The sequence below is a fragment of the Hibiscus syriacus genome, unplaced genomic scaffold, assembly GCF_006381635.1.
Source record: "Hibiscus syriacus cultivar Baekdansim isolate YM2019G1 unplaced genomic scaffold, ASM638163v2 tig00110156_pilon, whole genome shotgun sequence".
In the NCBI taxonomy this organism is placed as follows: domain Eukaryota; kingdom Viridiplantae; phylum Streptophyta; class Magnoliopsida; order Malvales; family Malvaceae; genus Hibiscus; species Hibiscus syriacus.
In genome coordinates, this window is record NW_024062606.1 from 362,026 (window position 1) to 386,012 (window position 23,987).

General features: G+C 33.9%; 2 protein-coding genes across 2 annotated transcripts; one reads left to right on the forward strand and one right to left on the reverse strand.

The window, feature by feature from the left end:
* The first annotated feature begins 1,266 nt into the window (after positions 1–1,266).
* Positions 1,267–5,543, forward strand: LOC120215911 (NO-associated protein 1, chloroplastic/mitochondrial-like). Its single transcript, XM_039213440.1, has 13 exons — positions 1,267–1,720; positions 1,987–2,172; positions 2,567–2,653; positions 2,755–2,834; positions 2,998–3,079; positions 3,360–3,380; positions 3,765–3,810; positions 3,956–4,074; positions 4,274–4,387; positions 4,469–4,567; positions 4,662–4,751; positions 4,844–4,953; positions 5,163–5,543. Exons 1-13 carry the CDS (start codon positions 1,313–1,315, stop codon positions 5,410–5,412), a joined length of 1,692 nt encoding a protein of 563 aa, XP_039069371.1. The 5' UTR covers positions 1,267–1,312; the 3' UTR covers positions 5,413–5,543.
* A 797-nt stretch (positions 5,544–6,340) lies between these two features.
* LOC120215912 lies at positions 6,341–15,475 on the reverse strand. Its single transcript, XM_039213441.1, has 15 exons — positions 15,105–15,475; positions 14,923–15,006; positions 14,735–14,808; positions 14,599–14,632; positions 14,428–14,486; positions 13,848–13,962; positions 13,724–13,761; positions 12,614–12,711; positions 12,398–12,453; positions 8,818–9,085; positions 8,569–8,681; positions 7,824–7,880; positions 7,238–7,303; positions 6,711–6,785; positions 6,341–6,436 (listed from the first exon to the last, which is right to left on the reverse strand). The coding sequence occupies exons 1-15, from the start codon at positions 15,279–15,281 to the stop codon at positions 6,398–6,400; spliced, it is 1,353 nt and encodes a 450-aa protein (XP_039069372.1). The 5' UTR covers positions 15,282–15,475; the 3' UTR covers positions 6,341–6,397.
* Positions 15,476–23,987: the final 8,512 nt, after the last annotated feature.

The window sequence follows — 23,987 nt, forward strand, 5'->3', positions numbered from 1 at the left end:
ATTTCGACACATAAGCATTGTGTCTGACACTTCTCAACTATTAAAAGTTACAAAATAATCATTCAACTATTCATATATTCTAAACTCAACATTTTTCTTTAAAAATTTGACGATGGTTAGAGTTGGACGATAACATGTTGATTAAGATATGATAGTCATTTGAGATTTTAGATAAAACTTTATCATATTCCAGTTAGCATGTTAACGTTTAACTTAAATGACCATAAATTTTTTAACGAAAAATGACGAATTTAGATAATATGAATAGTTAGTTGATCATTTTTGTAACTTTTAATAGTTAAAAACCTCAAAAAAATAAGAACCTATAGTTGATGAATCATTTTATAATTTTTTATATTCTAGAGACTTAACAAAACAACGCTATCATTTGTATACTTTACCTTATAGTTATACGTTAATTTATTGATCGTGATATGATAATAAATAATATCATAATTTCAAACTATTGTAAGATAAAATTTTATCGTATCCTAATAATATATAATGTCAAGTGATATGTTGTTTTTGGTGCAACAGTTGCCTTTGCATGCTTACGGTGGAACGAACCCAAAGTTCCGGCCAACAATGACGTGAAGAGTTTGTTTCTGAGCAAAGAGAAATAGCAGGTCGTCTCTTGCAACTTAAGAAGCATGATCTGTGTATGGATGATGAAGGCAAAATTCATCAAGAAGCTAAAGTCAACAAAAGTCAGACCTCAACTTTGAGCAATCTATCAATCTCTGCAACTCAAGATCAATGTTAACAAAAACCCAATAGATATACAACGGCCTTCTTCTTCTTCTTCTTCTTCTTCATGTTTAAGATGGCATTACAAACAAATCCCCATGCACAGTGACAAAAGCAAGCAGAATCTGTGCCTACAAAATTTTTCTACTTTTTTTTTCCTAACCTGGAATTCCCAAGTTTTACTTCGACATCCTATGAGCAAGTGTTTATAAGGGCCGGGAAGAAAACACGTGGTTTATTGTTTTAATTTTTTAATTATCAAGTCAAATTTGTGTTACTGATTTAACGAGAGCTAATGATTGAGGGATTGAAATCGTACGGAAGATAAAAATCGATTTTTTTGAACTGATGACTAAAATTGAACAGATATAAAAACATAAGGGACTATTTTTGAGTTTACTCTAAAGTTTATGGATCAATTTAGAATATAAAAAATAGTTTGGGGCGTTTGGAGAATTAACTTATAAGTCTTTTTTTCATCAATATCATGATCTTTTTATACCTCCATTCCCATTTGGTTTGTGTGTGAAAGTGTAAAGCCTCCACGAGACAATAACAGACGCTAATGGCGCTCAAAGCCCTTTCCACATTTCTCTCCCCTCTCTTTCTTCCAAAGCACCACTCTCTCTCTATCTTCAACCCTACACCCCTCAATATTTACCGGCAACCCACTCCCGTTTCCTGCAAATCCATTCACTCGCACTCCCCAACCCAATTTCCACCCTCCGATACGAATTTACTGTCTTCCGATCCCGAAGGTACCGGTGCAGCTGCGCCAACCCGGGGAGACCGGTTTCTCGAAAGGCAACAGGCTGAAGAGGCGGCTAAGCTTGTCATAAAGGAGAGTAAGAAGAAGAAGAAGAAGGTTCTGAAGGTTAATACGAAAACCGCCTGTTGCTATGGTTGCGGAGCTCCATTGCAGACTTTGGAGCTGGATGCTCCGGGTTATGTGGATAAGGATACCTATGAATTGGTATTAAACTTTCAACTTTGACATTTTTAAAAAAATAGAGATTTATTTTGAATGATCAAATGCTTTTGATTTTAGTTTAAATGAAACAATTATGTTTGAATGGCCATTACATTATAATATGCTATTCTCTATTAGCAAAGTTGTAGGGAACAAAAAGCAAGTAGTTGTTGGGAAATTGATTGAACATATATTATTTTTTGCTTGAATAAATTGAAGTTTTTGGTCAAATTAGGTTGCTAATTTAATACTGGCTTGTATGATGGCAGAAGAAGAAACATCACCAGCTAAGAACGATTCTTTGTGGGAGATGTAGGCTTTTATCTCATGGGCATATGATAACTGCTGTTGGTGGGAATGGAGGTTATTCTGGGGGCAAGCAGTTTGTTTCGGCTGATGAGCTTCGAGAAAAGCTCTCTCACTTGCGACACGAGAAGGCTTTGATTGTTAAATTGGTGGGTGTCTCTAGTTTAACTTCCTAATAAAATTAATTAATTGTTTTGAGAAATTCTCGAATTTATCTGTGAATTTGGGTGACAAGTTCAGTGTGGTAAACGAGTATGCTAAATGTACATAACTTGTCATTTTGCTAGTAGTGAAGAACCACATTTCTATCAACTTATAATCAAGAGAAGCAGAATAAAATGCTTATGACAATAATGAATGTCTAGTAGATCAACTTACTGTTACAGACTATGTTCTAGCAAGTGATTATTACATATTTTCTGTTTTCTCGAAGCAATACTTTCTTTCTCAAGGATTTAATTATATTCTGATCTTATTTTTGAATTCAAAGTTTCACAAAGTGGCCAGGATGTTTCCTGACCTTTTCTTACCAATTGCTTTTAGGTTGATATTGTGGACTTTAACGGCAGCTTCCTATCCCATGTGCGTGATCTTGCTGGTGCAAATCCTATAATACTAGTTGTGACTAAGGTTATCTACACTTTTGACTTTGGGCTATCATCCAATCAATAATTTTATGACATATAGTCTGCAAAAATGCTGATTATAATGTGTTTGTTTTTCTCTGTTAGGTTGATCTCCTTCCAAAAGGGACAGATTTTAATTGTGTGGGTGATTGGGTTGTGGAGGCCACTACAAAGAAGAAGCTTAAGTAAGAATTGATTTCACTGGAATTATTCGTATGAATGATGTTGGATCTATTTCATTTAACGTTTGAGGAAGATTTTACTCCCTTCAGTGTTTGTTTCGTATAATTACACTTGGAAGCTTGGTTTATCGTGTTTCTGATCCAATCAATGTGCTCTGTTTCACAGTGTCTTGAGTGTGCATCTTACTAGCTCGAAGTCTTTTGTAGGGATAGTTGGAGTTGCATCAGAAATCCAAAAGGAGAAGAAGGTTTGTACTTGTCATTACATCCTTACATTTCTCATCAATAATAGTTGAAATATGTTGTGCTTCATATTAGTGCTTGAGAAAACATGTCCATTGAAGCATCCTGAACCAAATATGAAATAAATATGGCCATATACCTTTGATAAAGTCCTGATGTTTTCTGCTATGCATTAAATGTTCCATTTTATCTAAACTGGTTATCATAGAAATATGCTTAGCCTTTTATAATCTGGTTATTTATCCCCCTTAGCTTAATTTCTTTACTTTGACTTTTCTGATGCAGGGACGGGACGTATACATTCTGGTTAGTACGTCCTGAATTGGAAGCTTATTGTAGATTTACAGAGTGGAGTTCACAATATTACTTTATTTTGCTTACCTTATTGGAATCCTTTCTGCTTTTATGTCCTCTCATCCAACATATTCTTCTCATTGCTGGTTTCTTTATAGCATTGATTATAAATGCAAAATGGGTTCCGAACTCCATTTAGCTGTTATGTGTGTACACTGCTGCTAGTACATGTATGTCCAGGGAAACGTGAAGTAATATCTTTTCTTTTCATGTGTCTGGCCAAAAGTCCTTTATCTTCTTTAATCAAAATGTTAGTTGTTCTTAAGTTTTCATTTGTTATGAATTTAAATTGTTTCATATCAGTGGTTATATATTTTCATTTGATAATTCTTACAGGGATCAGCTAATGTTGGAAAATCTGCATTTATAAGCGCCTTACTGAGTAAGTATCATGAATTATTATGCGAATTCATATCAGTCCCTCTTTTCCTCATTCTTTTTTTTTTTTTATAAATGAAATGATCTATCAAATTTTATATAATAATGGTGTGCTAAAATGTCTTACCACTTGGCCCATTAAACATAAGAGATGATGGCACAAAGGGATCCAGCAGCTGCAGCAGCACAAAAGTACAAACCGATACAATCTGCTGTTCCTGGAACTACTTTGGGTCCAATCCAGATTGATGCTTTCCTTGGAGGAGGGGTATGCATTATCGGTTCATTGCCTGAACTTCATCCTACCTCCCTGACATGATGTTTCCTTTTTTTTCCCCAAGAATCCTTTGGAGCTTTTTGTTTGTCACCTGATTAGTTCTAAACCAGATAAAATTAGTTTTAGCAGTACTTGGCTATTAATTCTTTCATAATACCAACCAGTCTTTTGTGGTAACGTCTTCCTGCAGAAATTGTATGATACACCGGGGGTTCATCTTCACCATAGGCAAGCTGCAGTAGTTCACTCAGAAGATTTACCTATCCTTGCTCCTCAGAGTCGGCTTAGAGGCCAATTATTCCCTGTACGTTTCATTGAAAGATCCTTGAAGGACTGTTAAATTCTATATATGCTTTCTTCTTACTATGTTCCCAGGGGTTGCCAGGTTGCTTCCAAAAATGGGATGGCAGGGATATCCGGTACCAATGGCTTAAATGGATTCTCAATACTTTGGGGTGGCCTTGTTAGAATTGATATCTTGAAGGTCCTGAATTTTTAGTTTCATGTATTCAGTTATGAGCCTGGTTGTCATTGATGGTGCAGTGTCTTCTGAATCTGTTCATTCTTGATGCTTTTAGGTTCTCCCGGAGACATGTTTGACCTTTTATGGTCCAAAGCGGTTGCCAATTCATGCTGTGCCTACTGATGAAGCAGATGAATTTTATAAGGTAATTCTGAAATTACATAATAATCTTGAGTTGTGCTTACTGTTTTCCCGTGGTATATTATTGTTGTTGGATGAATTATGTAATTGCCACAGAAAGAGCTTGGAGTTCTGTTGACACCACCAACTGGAAAGGATAGAGCAGCTGAATGGAGAGGACTGGAGACAGTGCAGCAATTGCAAATAAACTTTGAGGATGCAGAAAGGTGCAATTCTAGATTATATTTCTTAGTGATATTGCTGTAGTTGTATTGAATTCAGCTACTGTTAGAAGATTTTAGTTTATAGTCATGCATATGAGGAAAATTATGGATTTTCAGCTCTTTTCAGAATTCTTGTTATGGTTAACTTGCGGAAAATAAAGGCTATTCGTGTTTCTTAATTCGAAATCTGTCTAAATTTGTTGTTTGGACAGACCTGCTTGTGATGTGGCTATTTCAGGACTGGGTTGGATTACCGTTGAACCGAAACACAAGTCTCTTGGAGTATCTGAAAGTAATTTTGCAGAAACAATCAAAGAATTGCAATTTGCAGTCCATGTACCCAAGCCAGTTGAAATTTTTGTTAGGCCTTCGATACCCGTTGGTAAGTCCGGAACAGAATGGTACCAGTACCGAGAGTTAACAGAAAAGGAAGAAGAAATAAGACCAAAGTGGTATTTCTAAGGGCTTTTTTTTTTTTTTTAATTTTCTTTGTACTGTATGTGTTTAGTTGGGATGATATTGGCTGTAAAGCTGAGAAATATTCATGCTGTATACACAATGAAACTGAGAATACGAAGCGGGAGCTTGTTTGTTCCAGAATTTTCGAATGTAGAAACTTTGACAACTTATATCGCCATTTACTGTTGATAAAAGTAGAATATTTACCTGTTTCTTTTTTAGAAATGCCGATCGGGTTGGATTGGGAATGTGAAAGTAGTCGGTTTGCCGTCTCGATACAAGTCAAGTTGTACCGGTCTTATACTACAAAAGATGTACGGTTAAGAAACCTAACAGATCATTTGGTAAATCGAGTACAATAAATCTTAGTGTGAGTCGGAATTCAGAAAGGATGAATGGTTGATTCGTCCGTCCGCCTATGGTCTAATATCCAAAAAGATAAAAGATATGAATAAGGTGATTTAAGCAAACCAGAATTTGAGACACAATACGTACAAAAATAGTACTTTAAAAAAGAAATACTTACGCTAAAGATTATATTTTGAATATTTTAAATCAAATTATTATAATTCAAATGGTAAAAAAGCTGGTATATTTCGAATACCAGATGCTGATTTTCACTTATTTAAAAATATTTCTAAAGTAATATTTATGATACTGTAAAGTAAACATATTGGTCTTTTCTTAATATATTGGTTTTGAGTTAACTCATGATACCAACTCAATCAGTCACAATAAACTGTGGAGTTATTCTGTTGTAAATAGGATGACAGATTTCAGGGACCGGGTAGCTCAGTTTTGAGTTTATCCGTTAAGAAAAAGAAAAAGAAAAACATAATAGTGTAAGTGCGATTAAAGGCTTTGGCAGAACAAGAGGTTGAGAAATTGGTTTTGTCTGCAATGAAATTGTTGTATGGTTTTCCAAGAAATCCCAGTCAAGTATTTGCAATTTAGTCTACACGGGAGCTCAAAGAGTTAAGCAGCTTGCTTAATCGCATCCATAATATTTCATTCCTTCATCCCAGCTCTGCAAAGATCACCAAAAAACAAGCTGGCAGATTATGATCAAATAAAGCAGCTCCACCAGACTACATCATGCATATTTCGAAAATCATTAAGCACACGCCTTAGAAACACTGTTTCCCATTAAAAAGATGCTTTAAATATTGAGCTAAATGGCATTATTAAGTACCGATAGTCCAACACTGCAACTTGGAAAATCGTCCATGTTTTCTGGGTTCAAGAAGCTGCTAGGTGCAGATCAATTCAGGCTTTTAGTTTTAGTTAGATAACAGGTATACCTGAAGAAGATATCCGTGCAGCCAATCTAATGTCTGTGAAAATGTAGTTGCTGATACATTTACAACTGTTAAACCCTGTTCCGAAGGACAAACACGTATGAAAAGGGAAAAAAACAGAGAGTTCAATATCAGTTCAAGTTCAAACAACTCGGATGTAAGAAAATTGGAGAGTTGAGTCAAACTACACCTCTAAAATTAAAACAAGTGGGAATAGAAAATCTCTGTTGATTTGCTTCCTCTAACAAGGCGACTCATTACTCCATACTAAATACCAATCCAAGAAATTTGAACAAATGAATGGTAAACCCAAGCCATGGCCCAATTATTTTATCAGCAATCTAAGGGCATCATGTTCTCCCCATAGTCATAATTGATTACCCTTTCCAACTAAATCTGTTTTTATATCAAATCTAAGATACCTCTATATGACATTATGTTGCAAACAAAATGCTACATATTGAACGAACAAGAGGATGGGAACAAATGTTTCATCCTAACAACTAATAAACAGACCTGAAATGGCATACCTGTGACTTGAATGTACAAAGATAGTTTTGAATAGTCTTCAAGTTTGTTATTAGACTATCTGTATCCTGTAATAAGAAAAATAACAAATGAAGTTGGAACAGAAAGCTCAATCAAGTAAATAGCAGATCAAAGAAATAAACAATGACAAACATGTCTGTTGAAGAAAAGGAACCGAGAATTAGCAAAAGAAAATTTAAGATGTCAACTCACACACTTTTGACAACTAACAATGAATCAAAAGTTTTGCACACATGGACAAGTTAGAAGGCTTCATCTAATGCCTTAGATTGCCTCGTTAAACAGTCTCAACTTGACAAAGGTATCCAAACCTATCTTATAGAATTATGTGTTCAAAATGGATATTTAAATATTCTCTAGGGTTATCCGTGTCTTTGGAGGGTCATATTCCCAGACCAATGTTAGGAAATCTGTCAATCATAGGTGTCAAACATGGGTACTTCAGAAAATGAATAGTTGGAGCAACATAGATCAAATCACATTTATCTAGCTTATGAGAATTATGGACAAATTTACCTAGTATAAAAATTCAAGTAATTGCACTATGACGAGAATTGTTATTACTACCTGGACTGGACATTTACCACCTAATGTCTGAGTAGCAATTCTCTCCTCTAGTAATGCCTGCATATAAATGTTGATTTGAATTTAGAAAATCATGCATGATTGAGAAAAGAGATCATATGAGGGAGCAAGTGAAATACAGCCCCAGTTAAAGAAAGGCACCTTCATACTATCAGGAACAACTATACAAGAACCTTTATTAAAAATTTAACAAAGGACACCTTCAGGCTATCAAGAACAACTATACAAGAACCTTATTAAATCTTTTAACAAGTGGCACCTTAATACTATAAAAAATAACAGTCAAATGGACCCGTTTGTTTATAAATTTTCACTTGGAATAGCCTATCCACAAATGGAATCTTCTAAAAAATCTCCACAATTCACTAAATGAACCATCTATACTCTTGAGAATTCAAAATCCTTAACAAGGTGCTTTCTTCGCTGTACAAATAAAGTTTCTAATTGTACAGGAACCATAACCGACATTGGAACCAAATTTAACAATTTGAGCCACATTATTAATAGGTGTCTCCTCCATCGGATCAATTTGAACCAAATTTAGAAAGTGAATCAGAACCATAACCGACATTGGATTTTCATTGAATGTGAATATTAATAGGCGTCTCCTCCATCGGATCAATTTAGCAATTTGAGCCACATTATTTACTAAAACAAATTTAACTCATCTGTACGATTCTCCCGAGTTTACTTGTTAAAACTGGATACAGAAAAAGTATGATCATACCTTATGATCAAATTCAGACATCTTCAGAACTATGGGTATTACTATTGGTTTAGGGCTAGATTTTTCTTTTCTAGCAGTATTTCCATTTCCCTCTGGTACCTTAACAGTTTCACCTGCACGAAGAAAAAACGGTTAACAAATAATCTGCATATTGCACCTTTGCATAGCCTCTAAAACTGATACATACACCCTGCTTAAAATGGCATGAGATTCCATGCCAAATAAAAAGAATTTAGAGCAGAAATCCACCTTTACCAGAAGAAGCAGTTGCTAGAGCCATGGACTTTACAGATTTTGAGACTTTGTTCACCTCGTCAACTGACACACCTTCAGCCACATGCACAGGATGGTTTTGGCCATTTTCTGTACTACTTCGAGAAGCAGTAGTTGACTTATTTTCCATTTGCACTGCGGTTTTATCATCCGATACCATGGACAGCGGGGATGGTCCATGCACAGAGGTTGGAGTTTTAAGCTCATCATTAATTAAATAAATGCTAGGGTCCAAATGTATTCCCTGTTATTGTCATAAGAAACAAGGAGCCCACTAACTCAAAGTGACACACATCAAACTGCATAAGAACATGCCAATGCTTCCCAATCTATGCAATGGCTTGAGGGGGAAAATGTCATATAATGCTAAGCAGATTAGAACCTTCTTCAAGGTTTGCAGTAAAAAAATTGAACATGTAACACCTTAAATCTTAGGTTAGTAGTTTCGGGTTAATCCGAGTGGGCCTTAGAAAAAAACCATTAACCTTGTAAGGAAGCCTAACACAAATTAGTGTTGGATTGGGCTTGTTTGGGGCTCAACATAGGTAAAAAAGAGTATTTTTATACTAGAGATAAAGAAAGAAGGATTAGGAGAGTAATTAACCCATAAACTTTTGGAAATGTTGAATTTTCTTAATTGAGGTGAGGTCTCACTTGATGCCTCTTCTTTTTCCTCCCATAAACTTTGTATTCTTCCTTCTTCTTCATTCCATCTTTCTTCTCTAAGAGCTTAGCCAAAAGTTGGAACTTTATAGTTTTACAAGCCTAGACCAACACTTACAAGGTAAGAATCATGACCTCCATCTTCTAGGCTTCAAATCAAGCTCTTAATCTTCCCATTTTGTCATGGTAGCTATGAGAAGGGGATTTAGTGGGGGTTTGGAGCCTTAGGTTAGTTCAGCTTGTTTTTGGAGGATTTGAGTCTTAGGAAACCTCTAAAACATGTTTCTAAGCTCTTAATCATGTTGGTAATCTATATACTTGATTTTATCTAGTTAGAAAAGTTAGAGAAAGCTCCAAGGCAAAATAACACTTGGTTAAACTTTGAGTGTTTTCAGCAGCTTAGAAACTCAAGGTAACTTATTTCTAACTCAATTCTACTGCAATATAGATCACTAGGTGTTTTTGTTAGCTTGCATGAGTCTTGAAGTATGTTCATGGTAGATTTTAGTGTTTGGTGTTTCTCAGCATGTTAATGAACCTATTATGACCCCTATAATCAGACATAACATTTTAATAACGTTTGGGAACCTCTGTAGGACTTATATGAGTGTTGGGGAGGTATTTTCGTGCTCAAAATAGGGTATTTCTGGGCGTGAGTATTGGTACTGGAAGAACAATATCGATATTGTTCTTCATACGCTAAAAACAAAGGGATTTTAGGCTAGAAGTATTGATACCAAGGTCACTTAGCAGATTTTAGTAGCCATGCTTGGTATCGATACCCATGAGAGTATCAATACCAAGGGTAGAGTATCGATACTCCCCAATAGGGCTATCGATACTTAGGTATTTTTTAAAACACGAAGTCAAATTCGCTATCGATACTCGGGAAAGTATCAATACCACAGACCAAGAGTATTGATACTCAAACTAAAGTATCGATACTAGCCCTTTTCTATCAACCTTCAATAAGTCAGTAGTATCGATACCCAGAGGTCAGTATTGATACTGAAGGGCTTAGTATCGTTATCCACGAACAGTTTAGGATAAGAAACTCAAGGGTTTTAAGAGATAGAATTGAGAGATCCAATAATACCAGAACACCACGAAATAAAACTACAAGCGAGAATAGTAAAAAACTCAAAACAACTAGAAATAATAACAACTACATGACATAAAAATAGCCTTGATGTTTGGGACACAGTCAGGACACCCGAGTTGCATTAGCAGATAACAATCATACATTTCGGTTAGTGCCGAGACACTTCATTTGGACGCAGATGCCCTAGGACTCAACGAAGTAAGTTGGCTAGGTTTACGTTTCCGATACAATTTCGGATCTCACCCCAAAAACCCAAGGGTATTTAGGAAGGCTAGAGAGGTGTGTGAACTCCGAGATGCAAAACCCTCAGTCACCATGATGCCTATCCCATCATGTCATATCAACATTTCCTTAAGTCTTCATACCTATGCCTCTAACATGCACATTTAGTGAATGCATGTAGTATAGTACAATTATTATTAAGGCATTGAACTTGTAAACTCAGCGTTCAGAATGTGTTTCCGTGCATAGGTTCTTAGGAGACCGTCCGTGGAGCGTTATCGTCTCCAAATATTCTAGTACAGTCGAGGTTTTAGAGTACGTCTTGATTTGTATTAGAAGGCATGTACTATTGTAAACCTTTTTGTATTCAGTTGTAACTCTATTTTGATTTAAACTTAGTGTATTTTTTGGATGATTTGGGAGCTCCCACGTATTTTGTAAACTTTGATTATTATATTTTATTTCATTTACTTTGGATGAATTTTATATGGTGTTTTACAATTATTTTAAAAGAAAATTTTTGGGTTAGTCACTTTGGTGGTCTCGTGTGCCAATGTAATCTGTCAATCTTCGAGTCGGACTGCTTTAGGGTGTTATATTTAGTGGTATCATAACATAAGGTTTAGTAGTATCTAGGACCTACGGGCTAGAGTCAGTCAATGTCTATATGTGTACATACCTCTAGAGACTCAAGAGTACTATAAAGACTAGAATGACGATAATAACCTCCATTTCTTTCTAATTTTAGAAAAAAATCTATGGCAGATGAACCAATATATAGTCAGGATGATAGAGACGAAAGACACGCCTAGTTAGCAGTCGATACTAGTGGCGAGTTCATCCCATATACGGATTAACAAGAGATTCCAGTAGATGCGGGGGTTGAGGAGGCGACTTTCTTTAGAGATCTGATCTCGACGCTTAGGCAGATCGTCAGGGCCATACCTAGTCCTCAGCTATACCACCTCCTCCACTAGTACCTCTAGCCCAGTCGATGGTAGCACTTCAGGAGTCCCCGTTAGATAGGCTCAGCAGATATAAGACCATTGAGTTCTTTGGTTCAGGGGATGACAATTCGATAGCAGCAGATTAGTGGCTTAGATACTCTTCGCACCCTTCGACAGCTGCACCTTACCGATAGAGCTAGCACTGGAGCCAGAGAGGTCGTCATGGGAGATGTTCTTGTCCAAGTTCCGCCAGAAATACATCGAAGAGGCTCACACCAATGATCTGAGGGAGCAGTGGATTAGGGTGTTACATCTAATCCGTCGATCTTTGAGTCGGACTGGATTAGGGTGTTACAGAACAAATACAAAGGTAGTCTGCACATTCCAGAACTAAAAGCATGCATATTTGTTCAAAGACATACAACCATACTCCACGAGAAACCATTATCGCTAAACCATTATTACATATCACATGTTAATTCTTAAGCCCATATTGGTGAAATGGTATCACCACTTACCACAAAGATAAAAAAGAGAGGATTTTAAGAAGGAATAGTTCAAAGGTGGAAGGGATAAGGATGTTGCAAAAGAAAAAAAAACAGCAATTTAGTGTCAATCAAACCTCGATTATAATTGGTTTTCCGTCTTTCATTGCCTTCTTTAGATCCCCATTCAACCCTAGGAACCAAACAAAAATGATGAACATACCATTAGAATACAATAGCAAATCTAGAAAGAAATAAACATAATGTCATATGCCTCTAGACAATCTCCCGCTTGTACAATAATAAAAAGAGAAAAAGAATCATAATAATTAAATGGAAAATCTAGAAACTACCTTTGCGAACTATCCTGCATTCACGACAAAATTCAGTAATTAACTCCTCAGAGGAGCTAAACTTCCGCGCCCATACAGGATTAGATGCTAATGGTGCACTGGAACAAATAAGAGAAGCAAGCGTTAATATAATATGTGTCTGCGTGTATTGGACACCATACAATTTGTTAAAAGTAGGACAATCTGCTTCCTAATAGACATATTTAGTGTAGAAGGAGAACATTTTCAACCAAATACAATGCGGAACATGTCCTTCCAAAATCCTTTTTTTAAAGTTTTATTTTGACCAATTAAATTTTGTTATGATTTGATAATTAAATTAATTAAAGAGTTATCAGCCCTTTGCAAGACAAGATAAATCATGTGGTGTGGCCAATCAATCTTCAAAGATTCATAGTTCAACCAATCAAAATTCAGCCGAGTCATTCAATTTATCTCCAAATTAAATTAAAATGACTTCAAGACAAACCCAAACTTCGGCCAATCGAATTAAAAACTATGAACCATAATCTTTTATCTCTAATTAAATTAAACCAATTTAGAGGTAAAACTAACGAGATTAAGTTCTTTTAGAATTATTTCATGTGGCATCATCTAGCACTGTAAATAGAAAGCTCTTCCTAGCCATTTCACATACAATATGAGGAAAGAAAACTGGAGTTGGTGTGGAAAGAGAATCAAAACAATCAAGATGATATGAAGAACCAAAGTCTTCAGAGCTCTCTCAAGTCAAAGAAGATATGGAAAATTGTTATTTGACGCCAAATTTTAAATCCAAGGCACTATTCAGTGAAAGGTACTGCATTTTCTTCTACCTTTATCCAGAGTATCAAGATTTCCCTAGTGAAATAAATAGTGTAACCAATAAATATCTGAAGTGGCACTTCTCAATTTGGAAGCCACAATGACGCATTTTCAAAGCTATTCACCTTCCTACCATGTATAGAACAATCCAACCAATAGCAGTTATGACTAGAACAACCAATTATTGATTGAAGCCAGAATATGACTTAATGATAGCTGTCAGCCATCCTTTTATTCAGTCGGAAGTACTGATTTGTTCAGTGAAATAAAAAGAATTAAAATATAAGAAATAGATTCTAGACATACTCGGTAGCTGTGCGTAGCAATTCATAAACCATATCAGTCTGTAACAAAAACAGAGTCAACGAGAGGAAACATGATAAAAGAAAACTTAAATACTCATAGTAGATTAAAAAACAGAATGCTAAACCTGTAAGACATTTGGCAAGTTTAGCCTCTGTGCAAGTTGTGTTGCTGTTGTAGACTTCCCAACACAGGCAGTTCCACAAACAAGAATTATCAAAGGAACTCTCATATGGTTAAACCTGAAACTTAGAAACAAGAAAACCAGTTATTAACAAAATGCTGAGACACTAAGTTCCTTATTTAGCTTTTCCCTCCTACATCAAGTCAATAGGAACTTATGAGGCAATGAAAATGTTGAATGCAAAATAAAAATTGAAGCTATTCCAAATGCAAAATAAAAATTGAAGCTATTCCAATATTACTTCTCTTTATGATCATTGTATTAGGGTGAAGACGTACATTGAATCTAGATCTAAAAACCAGTAAACTATCAAGCATAATAAAATAGATATTTACTCACAAAGGAGAAATTTGTTGTTATACAGAACAAGCAACCACAATTATCTCACTTTCTAAAGGAGGATCAGATCAGATGACACTAAACATGTGATAAAGAAGCTCGAAATAAAAAAATTTATTCCAGAATCAGCCCAATAACAATGTTTGGCATCATATTGGAAACTTGAAAAGCTAGCTCAACTGACCTGGTCATCATCTTGTACCGGTTTACGTACGCATCCCCATAACCTCGCCGCTTCATTAACTGCATAGAGAATCTGATTAGAAAGTTCCACAAAAGTAAATTCAATCTCCAAAAAGTATGGACACTCTCCACTTTTCATCCATAGAAAATTCACAAAGTTTATGAAGAATACCTTAAAAAGATTAGCCTCTAAATCGGACTGTGAGCTGCGGGAGAATTCAATGAACAGAACATTAACAAAAAATAATTCTAGATAAAAATAATGAAAATAAAAATAAAATAGAAAGAGAAAGAGAAGGGAATCGTACATATCTAAAAGGCTGTTGTCTATAAGCAGCTTCTTGAGTTCAAGAGCCATTTTAACAGCTACGTGATTCGGAATCTTAAACAACAATGCCATAGCGTTAAAAGTAATTTAAAAAACACTAAGCAATTCAAGTTAGCATATCCTAAGACAAAATTCATAGAAAAAAATCCGAAAAACTGGAATAGCTACCTTTGTGACGGTTAACATTCTGCTAAGCAAAAACCTGGATAAAACATAATAGTGATCTGCATTTTCACCCAACCAGACCTTCACCTACAACGCCAATAAATGAAAGAAAAAAATATATCAACATTTCAAGATAAAAAAATGATTTGTTTAAATGAAATTCCGAGAAGAGAGGGAGAGCGAACCTTGACGAAGTCATATTTGGAAGAACCGTTGCGAGGACTGAATTTGCCGGAGGGGATAGATCTCGTAATCTTGTCGTCGTCGTCTTCACATGCATGGCTTTGATTGATCTCAACTCTTGCTCGCAAAGCAATTTCCTTGCCCTTGTTTCTGTTCATCGCCTTCTCACATTCTCCCATTTCCCCCCCTTTTCCTCTTGGGTTTCAAGGTTCAGAGCTTTGGATGCCCTTCCCTCGCGTTAAAATTCTGCTACTGTCTATTGCATGGCTATCCACCGCGCCTTTGCCATCTCAGCACTCAGCTTCTTTGTGGCTTGCCGCTTGGCTTTTTTTATTCTAAAGCTAAAGTCAAAGCTGCCGAAAATTCCAAATTCCGTTAATTAACAAATATCAACGACGTACTTCTATTTAAATATGTATAACGGTACCAATTATTACTATTATTATTACCTAAAATGAATAACATTTTTCACCAAGATCAAAAGTACCTGAAAGTACCTTCACCAAGATCAAATATCAATACATTATTTTCACCAACATTCGTAGCCTTCTTGTCAAGACCGTAGGCAATGGTAGCAGCTAGGGTTGTAAATGAGCTGATTTGAGTTCGAGTATTGCTGAGTTTGATTCTACTCGAAAACTTTAAAATGGAGATCGAATCGACCTGAAAGCTTGCGAGCTTAAAATTTTTAAGTTAGATTCAAACTCGAAATCATGAATTGAAGCTTAAAAAGACTTGAAAAAAAAATCTTAAACCTAACTCGATTGAAACTCAAACTCGAACTTGAGCCTTAAGTACATAAAAATCTTATACCGTATTTTAAAAAATCAAAACATGAATGTTAATATTATTAATAATTATATTTTTTAAAATAAAATTTAATATATTATTTTTTTTGTTGCTCGCGAACTTTTCAAATCAAGTATCAAGTAGCCCATGCCGGTTCATTAAGAACTTGAGTCGAGTTCAAAATCGAGTTGGATCCATTCAAATTGAGTATTTATTGAATTTTGATTGAGTCAAACTCAAATAACTCACTATTTATATAATCTCATTTTAAACTTAAAGGCAAAATTAGCTCATTAAGGTATATGGATTTTTTATTTAGCCGATTAGGGAAAGTCAATATTTATTTTGGGATTTATGATCTTTTCTACAGTGACAAGGAACTCGTCACGCCGAGGTGGCGAGTTCCAATAAAAAATATTTTTTATTCTAACTTTTTACTTCGATGTGATAGATTTTAATAAAACATTATATTTTATTTGAACTCGTCGCCTCGGCGTGACAAGTTCGAATAAAAAAATATTTTTTATTAGAACTCGCCACATTGACGTGACGAGTTCCAATAATACTGTATAAAATATCGTAGATTCCAAAATAAATTTTGACTTGCCGTAATGGGCTAATAAAAAACCCGTTATCTTTATTGGGCTAAATCAACCCATTTTAAACCCTAAAGTGGGTTCGTTAAGGCCTCGCCAAACTTACGCATCTTAATGAGGCCCATAGATGAGATTTCCTCGGCTGAAAATTGCTTTTCCTCTCCTTTGCAGGAAACAACGATCATGGCCTTATTACCAATTGAATCAGCTCATCATTGGCTGATAATTATATTTTAGAAACATAAATATTTCATATAGAACATGTATAAATAAAATTTAAGGATGGAAATCATAAGTAAAATAAATAACTAACATAAAGAAATTTAAATTTTCATATCCACTCTAAAAAACACATACATCCGACACTACCCTTGGTCCATCCCTGGTGTACTCTTGTGAAGATGGAAACAATATCTTATTCTTCTTTATTCTTACATGCATATAAATAGCAATCTTTCTAATTGAACTCATAATACATATATTCTTCATAGAATGTCAAATTAAAATTTGCACACAACGAATGAATACTATGTAAGCAACATCATAAACTTCAGATATATGTGTGTTTCAAAATGAATGGTACCTCACAGTAGGCAAAAGGATAAAAACAAACAAGTCACTTGGAAGAAAAAAAAAACTATGGAATACCTGAGTATTTCTAATATGATTCTCCTGAATATCTTGGTGTTGTCTGTCGTAACTAGCCCTTCGGAGAAAGGCCAACTAGTTGCAACTATAGGGTTTTTGAAATGTTTTTAAAATGATTTTAATGAAATGTTGGGTGTCGCCACCAATCATTTTCAGGTGCAATTGGGACACCATAAAATCAGGTAATTCAATAAAACATTTTATTTTATTCAAAATACCAAGTTTGGGGTGTGCAAAAATCCAGAAAATAGGTTCAGGAGTCGGTTACACATGGGGAAGGATTAGCACCCCACAACGCCCAGAAATTGGTACCTAGTCGATTGACCTATTTTTAATTATTTGGAAATTTTGAGTTTGAAGCTTTATTTAATTTAGAAATCACTATGAATGCAAAGTTAAAAAAGGATATTTGTTTATTAAGGCCAATAATATTCACCCCAACATGAATGTGGAAGATCAATTATTGTGCCCATGAACAAACATTGCCTCTAGAATTGATAAATTATGATGCAGTTTTGAAAAAGATGTTGACCTACTTCGAGAATCATCAGTAGTCACCCCCTGAGCATGATTGCGGGATATATACTATTGACTCCCTAATAAGTGAACATTGCCTCGTATTTAAAAGCGGATGCAATCAATCAACAGGTTAAAACCTAATTATTTTAGGTGAGTTCATTAAAGGCTTCTTCCTAACTTAAAGTGTCAAATTATGTAAATTGAGGAAACTAGAGGACTAAACTTAAAAAATGAAGTCTCTACTATTAATCCTAATTTATTTTAGCCAATTATTGAAATAATCAATTTGAGCAATCGAACATCTTAATGCGAAAACCCAAACCAAAGTATTCCCTAATGTTAAGGGACTAAAGTGAAAATAAACCTCGAGTAAAGGCTCTGACTACATCTAAATAGGTATATAACGGCGTTTGTAGTGGCGTTTTCAAAGCAAACGCCACTAAATTTATACATATCACGGCGTTTATATCCAAAACGCCACTAAATGATAACATTAACGGCAGTTTTCAACAAACGTCGCTAAAACTCACACTTTAGTGGCATTTATTTGACAAATGCCGCTACAGATAAGTACTTTAGTGATGTTTTTAAACGAACGCCACCACAAAATCATTCTTTAGTGGCGTTTTTAAACAAACGCTGAAATAGGGTACATATATCGTGGCATTTGTAGCAAACCCCATAATAGGGTACATATATTGTGGCTTTTTAGACAACCGCCGCAACAAATTGGCACTTTAGTGGCGTTTTTTACACAAACGCCACAATAGGTTTCATATATAGTGGCATGTTTGAACAAATGCCGCTACAGATTTTGTACCTTAGTGGCGCATTTTAGAAAATGCTGCAATAAGTTTCATATATAGTGACGTTTTTAAACAAACGTCGCGACAAACTTGTACTTTAGTGACATTTTTTTATAGAAAACGTTGCTATAAAATGATAAATGGTGGCGTGTGTGTCTACAAACATTGTAATGTTTTATAACTAATTGTGTGAAACCCTTTCTCCTTTCCATCTGTCCCACGATCCCCTTTTCCTATTTCCCATCTCCGTCAGACATACCCAAATACCCACGAAATTGATGCTGCTCGTCGCCGCTCAAAGCCGTCAAGTCCTCCAACGTTACGCCATCAACGCTCGACTCTCTACCATTGTTCGTGCTCTTACTTACGATAAATTCCCATCTTTTTCTAAAACCTAATTTCATTCTTTCGATTTGTTATTTTGTTTAATTTTTGAGTTTCCTTTTAAATTTGTATAAGCTTTCTCTGCTTTCCTGTTCTTCATAGCAATCTGCAAAGTAAGGTAAACCATTCGGATATTTGCATCAAAAAATTACTCATCTAGCATTAAAAAAGTGGACTCCAGCCATAAAGCTTCTGTGCCTAAAATATTTTTGTACCAACGCATTTTTACAACTAAAAGGCTTCTATTTGAGATACATCTTTTATCGCCTAGCGCGAACTTAAAATCACCCAGGAACTAGTACAAGCTGAGTATGGTGTCTTCGGTCGGCGTAGAGCTTTCATTTCCATTGACACGAGTATTGTAAGAGACTTGAGTGGAGAAGAAAGAATATTAATGAAAAATCTAAAAATAGTTCCTAAACTAAAGTTTAATTTTGAAAATAAAATTTTTATGTATATATGATATGGAAAAAAAGATGTTTGTGAATGGGGGTGGTGATCTGAAACTGATTTGAGTCCGAACTGGTGTGACTTAAACTCGAGTTGGACCTAAAAATTGTGGATCTGAACCCGACTTGCACCAGATCCAAGAAAGACTTGAACTAGAATTGAACTGATAAGTAAGAGCACCAACGATGGAAATTTCTGTGCATGAGAGAATCCTGTAAGAAAATGACTCAATTGTTAGAAAAATAAGGCTGTGGATTTTGTTAAGGTAATAATGTCATTATAATAGATAATCCATGACAGTTCAATAGTAATTTATATTTTCTTTGAACACTTATGTTATTTGTAGGAGACATTTTATTTAGAGGTCTCATATGATTATTTGAAGCAAGCGTTAAGGAAGAAATGGAGAGACGACAAGAGTTCTTTAAAAAAGAAATATTTCAAGAATCATCTCAGCCTTGAAGAGAAGTTGCAAATTGTCCCACCTAGAATGCTCAGGTATCAATGGGAAGATGCAGTTTGGTTTTGGAGTTTAAAGAAAGGAGAGGTATGATGCATTTTTAAATAATACAATTACGTCATTATAATATTGACTTTATAAGTACAAATTTTAAATTGTAGGATCGAGAGCATGCTAGTGTTGCTAGCAGACAACAACAAAAGTTTACACATACAACTGGATCGAAGAGCTTTGCTTGTATAGCTAATGATGAGGTATTATTGATTATTCACATAGTGATTTACAATTGGTAGCACATAGTATTGAAAATTATTTATATTATTAATTAATTTTTTGCAAGACTTAATTTTTATTCTACATAGTAGGAAAATACATCTGGTACTAAAGTTGGACGAATAAAGCTCTTTGACATGATTTGAATTATGTTATATTTATATTTATAGTATGACTTTTTATTTAAAATAATGATTGAATTGTTTATTAGGGAAAAATGAGGGATAAAAGGGCGGAGTATGAAGTTACGACTTCAAGTCATGATATTGTTAATGCAGATGATATCGAAAATCAAGTTATTAAAGAAGTTTTGGGTCCTGAAATACATGGTCGGGTTCGCTTTCAAGGATCATTCGTTACCCCAACAAAATATTTTGGATCCAGTTCATCTCAGTACATGTCATCGCACAGTCAGTCTTTCCAATCAGAAATTAGTTGTTTAAAACAACAGTTGGCTCAAATGGATGAAAAATTTACTCAAATGAAAGTTGAAACTGAAGCGAGGGAAGCAGTAAAGAAACATCATATCAGAAAAATATGAATACTTTTAAAATCAACTTCAAGCTATGATGCAGATGATACGACAAAATCTACCCCAAAGTCCACCATCTTAGGTGTAATATATATATGCTTTGTTTTTGCTAGTTAACAATGTTGAACTACATTCAAATAATCTAATTAACTAATTAATAGAAATTAAAATCAATTCTAATCCCTATTTAGCAAAATCAAACAATTAAGGGGCTAAATTGAACATTTATTGAATTAATTAGAGATTAAATCTGAATTAACATGCAATTTAAATTAGGGACCGAACTAAAGCATAATTAAAATTAACCATGAAAATTAAGAAATAAACCCATGACTACGATGCAAAAACACATGTAAATATGAGTGTCTGAAACGAAAATAAGCCAAAATATCAACCATGATACGAAATCAGAAAATAACAAAATAAGGACAAAAATAAAAAAATTAACTAAAAAACGAACCCTACATGTGACTATTAAAAACACGCTGAAAGTGGGAGGACCTAAGAACGATTTTACCCTAAGTCTCGATGACCTAAAAATAAATAACCCAAAAAATATACTATATAAGCCTAATTATAATTAGGTTAATCGTTTCATCTGTTTTGGATTTGAGAGTTCTCTCAACTCTCCTTTACTCTCACTGGTTTATTCTCTTCTCTTCACCGGCCACCGCACGTGGTGTCCGAGAAACCTAAACGTTATCCTGAAAACAATTCCAACGTGCTTAAAACCCTCGATTCAACCTCCTCTACTCAAAACCAAACCTCAAGCTTCCTAAAAAACCTAAACACCTCTAAATCTTTCCCTTACACCCCTGTTTTTCAGTCTCCAACGAAACCCAACAACCCATTTTCTTAAAATCCTTATGAATGAAACCTTAAACCTAACATGCAAACCGTTAATCATCGGTGACGATATCTTACCCGGGCGTCTTTGACCTTTAGATAAGGTTCGATCGCCTCAGGTAAAAAAAGGTTTGAGTTTTTTTATTTTTCTCTCGTATATGCATGCAAGATAAAAAATGGAAAAATGGCTACCTCTGAAAATTTGGTATATTTGTTGCTTCCAAAAATTGATCATTTTACAATTTGTGTTAGTGGGTTTAAATATCGATTACATCCGAGGTTACAAACGTTAAAACCTCTCAAAAATTGATCCTTTGATTTGTATGTTGATTCTCTCATCCGTCTGCCTCTGCCACAGTTGGGGTGCTCAAATGGCTTGGAAAATGACCCCTGCTCACATGTTAAGGCTATAGGGGCGCGTGGAAATGTCACTATATATATGGGACTTGCGCGTGTATCATACACACGTATGATTCTACCGTTCATCTCTTCGAGGCATGCCAATCGTCGGATTGGGTCAGATCCAACGGTTGGGCTTCAATGATGACAACGACTGATATGGTGAAGGGTTAAAACCCTAATTCTTGATGAATCAGGGCCATTGGATATTGTATAAATCTAACGATAAAGATGTGGTTGTACAACCTATTCTCTTTGGTTATGATGGAACTCTATCCTGTCCTCAATTTGAACAGTTGGATTGAATCAAATCCAACGGCTACAGATGATGCGATGTTGGGGATGACTTAGGGGTTATGAAAAACCATATCCATCATATGATCTGAGCCATTTGTTTCCCTCTTAATCTATTGGCTGCCAACGTTCAGTGTTGGGGCTAAAGATGAAACCTTATCTGCTGCATGGATTCTTTATACGGGCTTGCTCTTTTGGGTTTCTGGCCTAGACCAGTTGCAGGCCTGGTTCGCTGACTTGGACTTACATTCTGAACCCCTTCGGATCTGCACGAATCAACCTAAATTAATGAAATAAAAATAAAATAAAAAATAAAACTAAAATAAAATAAATTATAAACCCCATACTGTTTTCTAAAACTTCCAAAATTATTTTTTCTGAAATAGTTTTCAACGGTATATTATTTAGAAAGGTTTTCAAAATATATTAGTATTTTTCAAATGGTTTTCAAAACTAGTATATAATATTTTTCAAAAATGTTTTCAAAATATATTATATTATATTATATTATATCATATTATATCATATTATATTATATCATATCATATCATATCATATCATATCATATCATATCATATTATATTATATTATATTATATTATATTATATTATATTATATTATATTATATTATATTATATTATATTATATTATATTATACTATATTATATTATATTATATTATATTATATTATATTATATTATATTATATTATATTATATTATATTATATTATATATATTATATTATATTATATTATTTAAAAAATAATTTTTCCAAAATTATATTATGTTCAAAAGGTTTTCAAAACTATACAGTATATAATTTTTCAAAACAGTTTTCCCCAAAATTATATTATTTTCAAAAAGTTTTCAAAACTATATAATATTTTTAGAGCAAATTGTACAAAAAAATATTTTATATATATATATAAGGTATTATTTTCAAAGCTAATATGCTAGATAATATAATATTTTCCACACTATTTATTTAACCTTTAAACTATATGTATATTAGAGAAATGAAAGCAACATAAAATGAAATTTTATATGGATAAAAACATGTGTCTACATTGTCCTTCAAGCATCCTAACATCATTCAACATCTGCAATGAATAATTTTTATAGATGAGTATAGAGTGAGTGTCACACATCGATATGTATCACTAATAATATGCACGATATGCACCACAAATATAAAAATAAAATAAAATTCATAAATAATCATTAAATTTATTAAAGTAGTTTTATTTGTCATTATAGTTTTAAAAATTATAAAATAGACATTAAACTTTAGATTTTATTAAAATATAGTCAGCAACTGTGAAATATTGTTAAGGAAGTGACATGATATACTAAATTAATAGAAAAATATCTTATTTGGTCCTCAATTATGATTAAAATTTCATTTCGATATTTTCCCCAATATTTTTAAATTGATAATTTCAAAAATTAAATTAGTAAATTTAGATTTTTAAAAATATATGAAAACAATTTATTTTTAAAATTAGAATTATAATATTTTTAAAATTTTCTTTCTTCAAATTATTTTATAACTAATTATTTTTAATCTTATAAAATTAAAAGTTTATAATTTTTGAGATAAAAAAAAGGAATTATCAAATAATGTTATTATTTTTTACTAGACGATGTGATTTAAGCATTTTGACTTTTGTTTAATAAGTTTAAACACAATTTAAAAAAAAATACATTCTGAAAATTATAGTCTCAAATTAATAAGAAAAATATATCCAAACTTAAATATAAATAATTGAAATAATTCTTAACTTTTAATAATGTATCCAGTAATTTATATGGTATAAATTCAATGTTTATAACATTCCACTAAAATTAATATTAAATTTATTTATATCCATTTTGTTTTCCATTCAACG

Coding starts and splice junctions, on each gene's coding strand:
- LOC120215911 (XM_039213440.1), top strand. CDS start 1,313: ATGGCGCTCAAAGCCCTTTCCACATTTCTCTCCCCTCTCTTTCTTCCA. Junction 3,811..3,955: donor ATTTATAAGCGCCTTACTGA/GTAAGTATCATG, acceptor ATTAAACATAAG/AGATGATGGCACAAAGGGAT. Junction 4,752..4,843: donor AAGCAGATGAATTTTATAAG/GTAATTCTGAAA, acceptor TAATTGCCACAG/AAAGAGCTTGGAGTTCTGTT.
- LOC120215912 (XM_039213441.1), bottom strand. CDS start 15,281: ATGGGAGAATGTGAGAAGGCGATGAACAGAAACAAGGGCAAGGAAATT. Junction 12,712..13,723: donor TTGCTACGCACAGCTACCGA/GTATGTCTAGAA, acceptor TATTTGTTCCAG/TGCACCATTAGCATCTAATC. Junction 9,086..12,397: donor GAAAACCAATTATAATCGAG/GTTTGATTGACA, acceptor TGACAATAACAG/GGAATACATTTGGACCCTAG.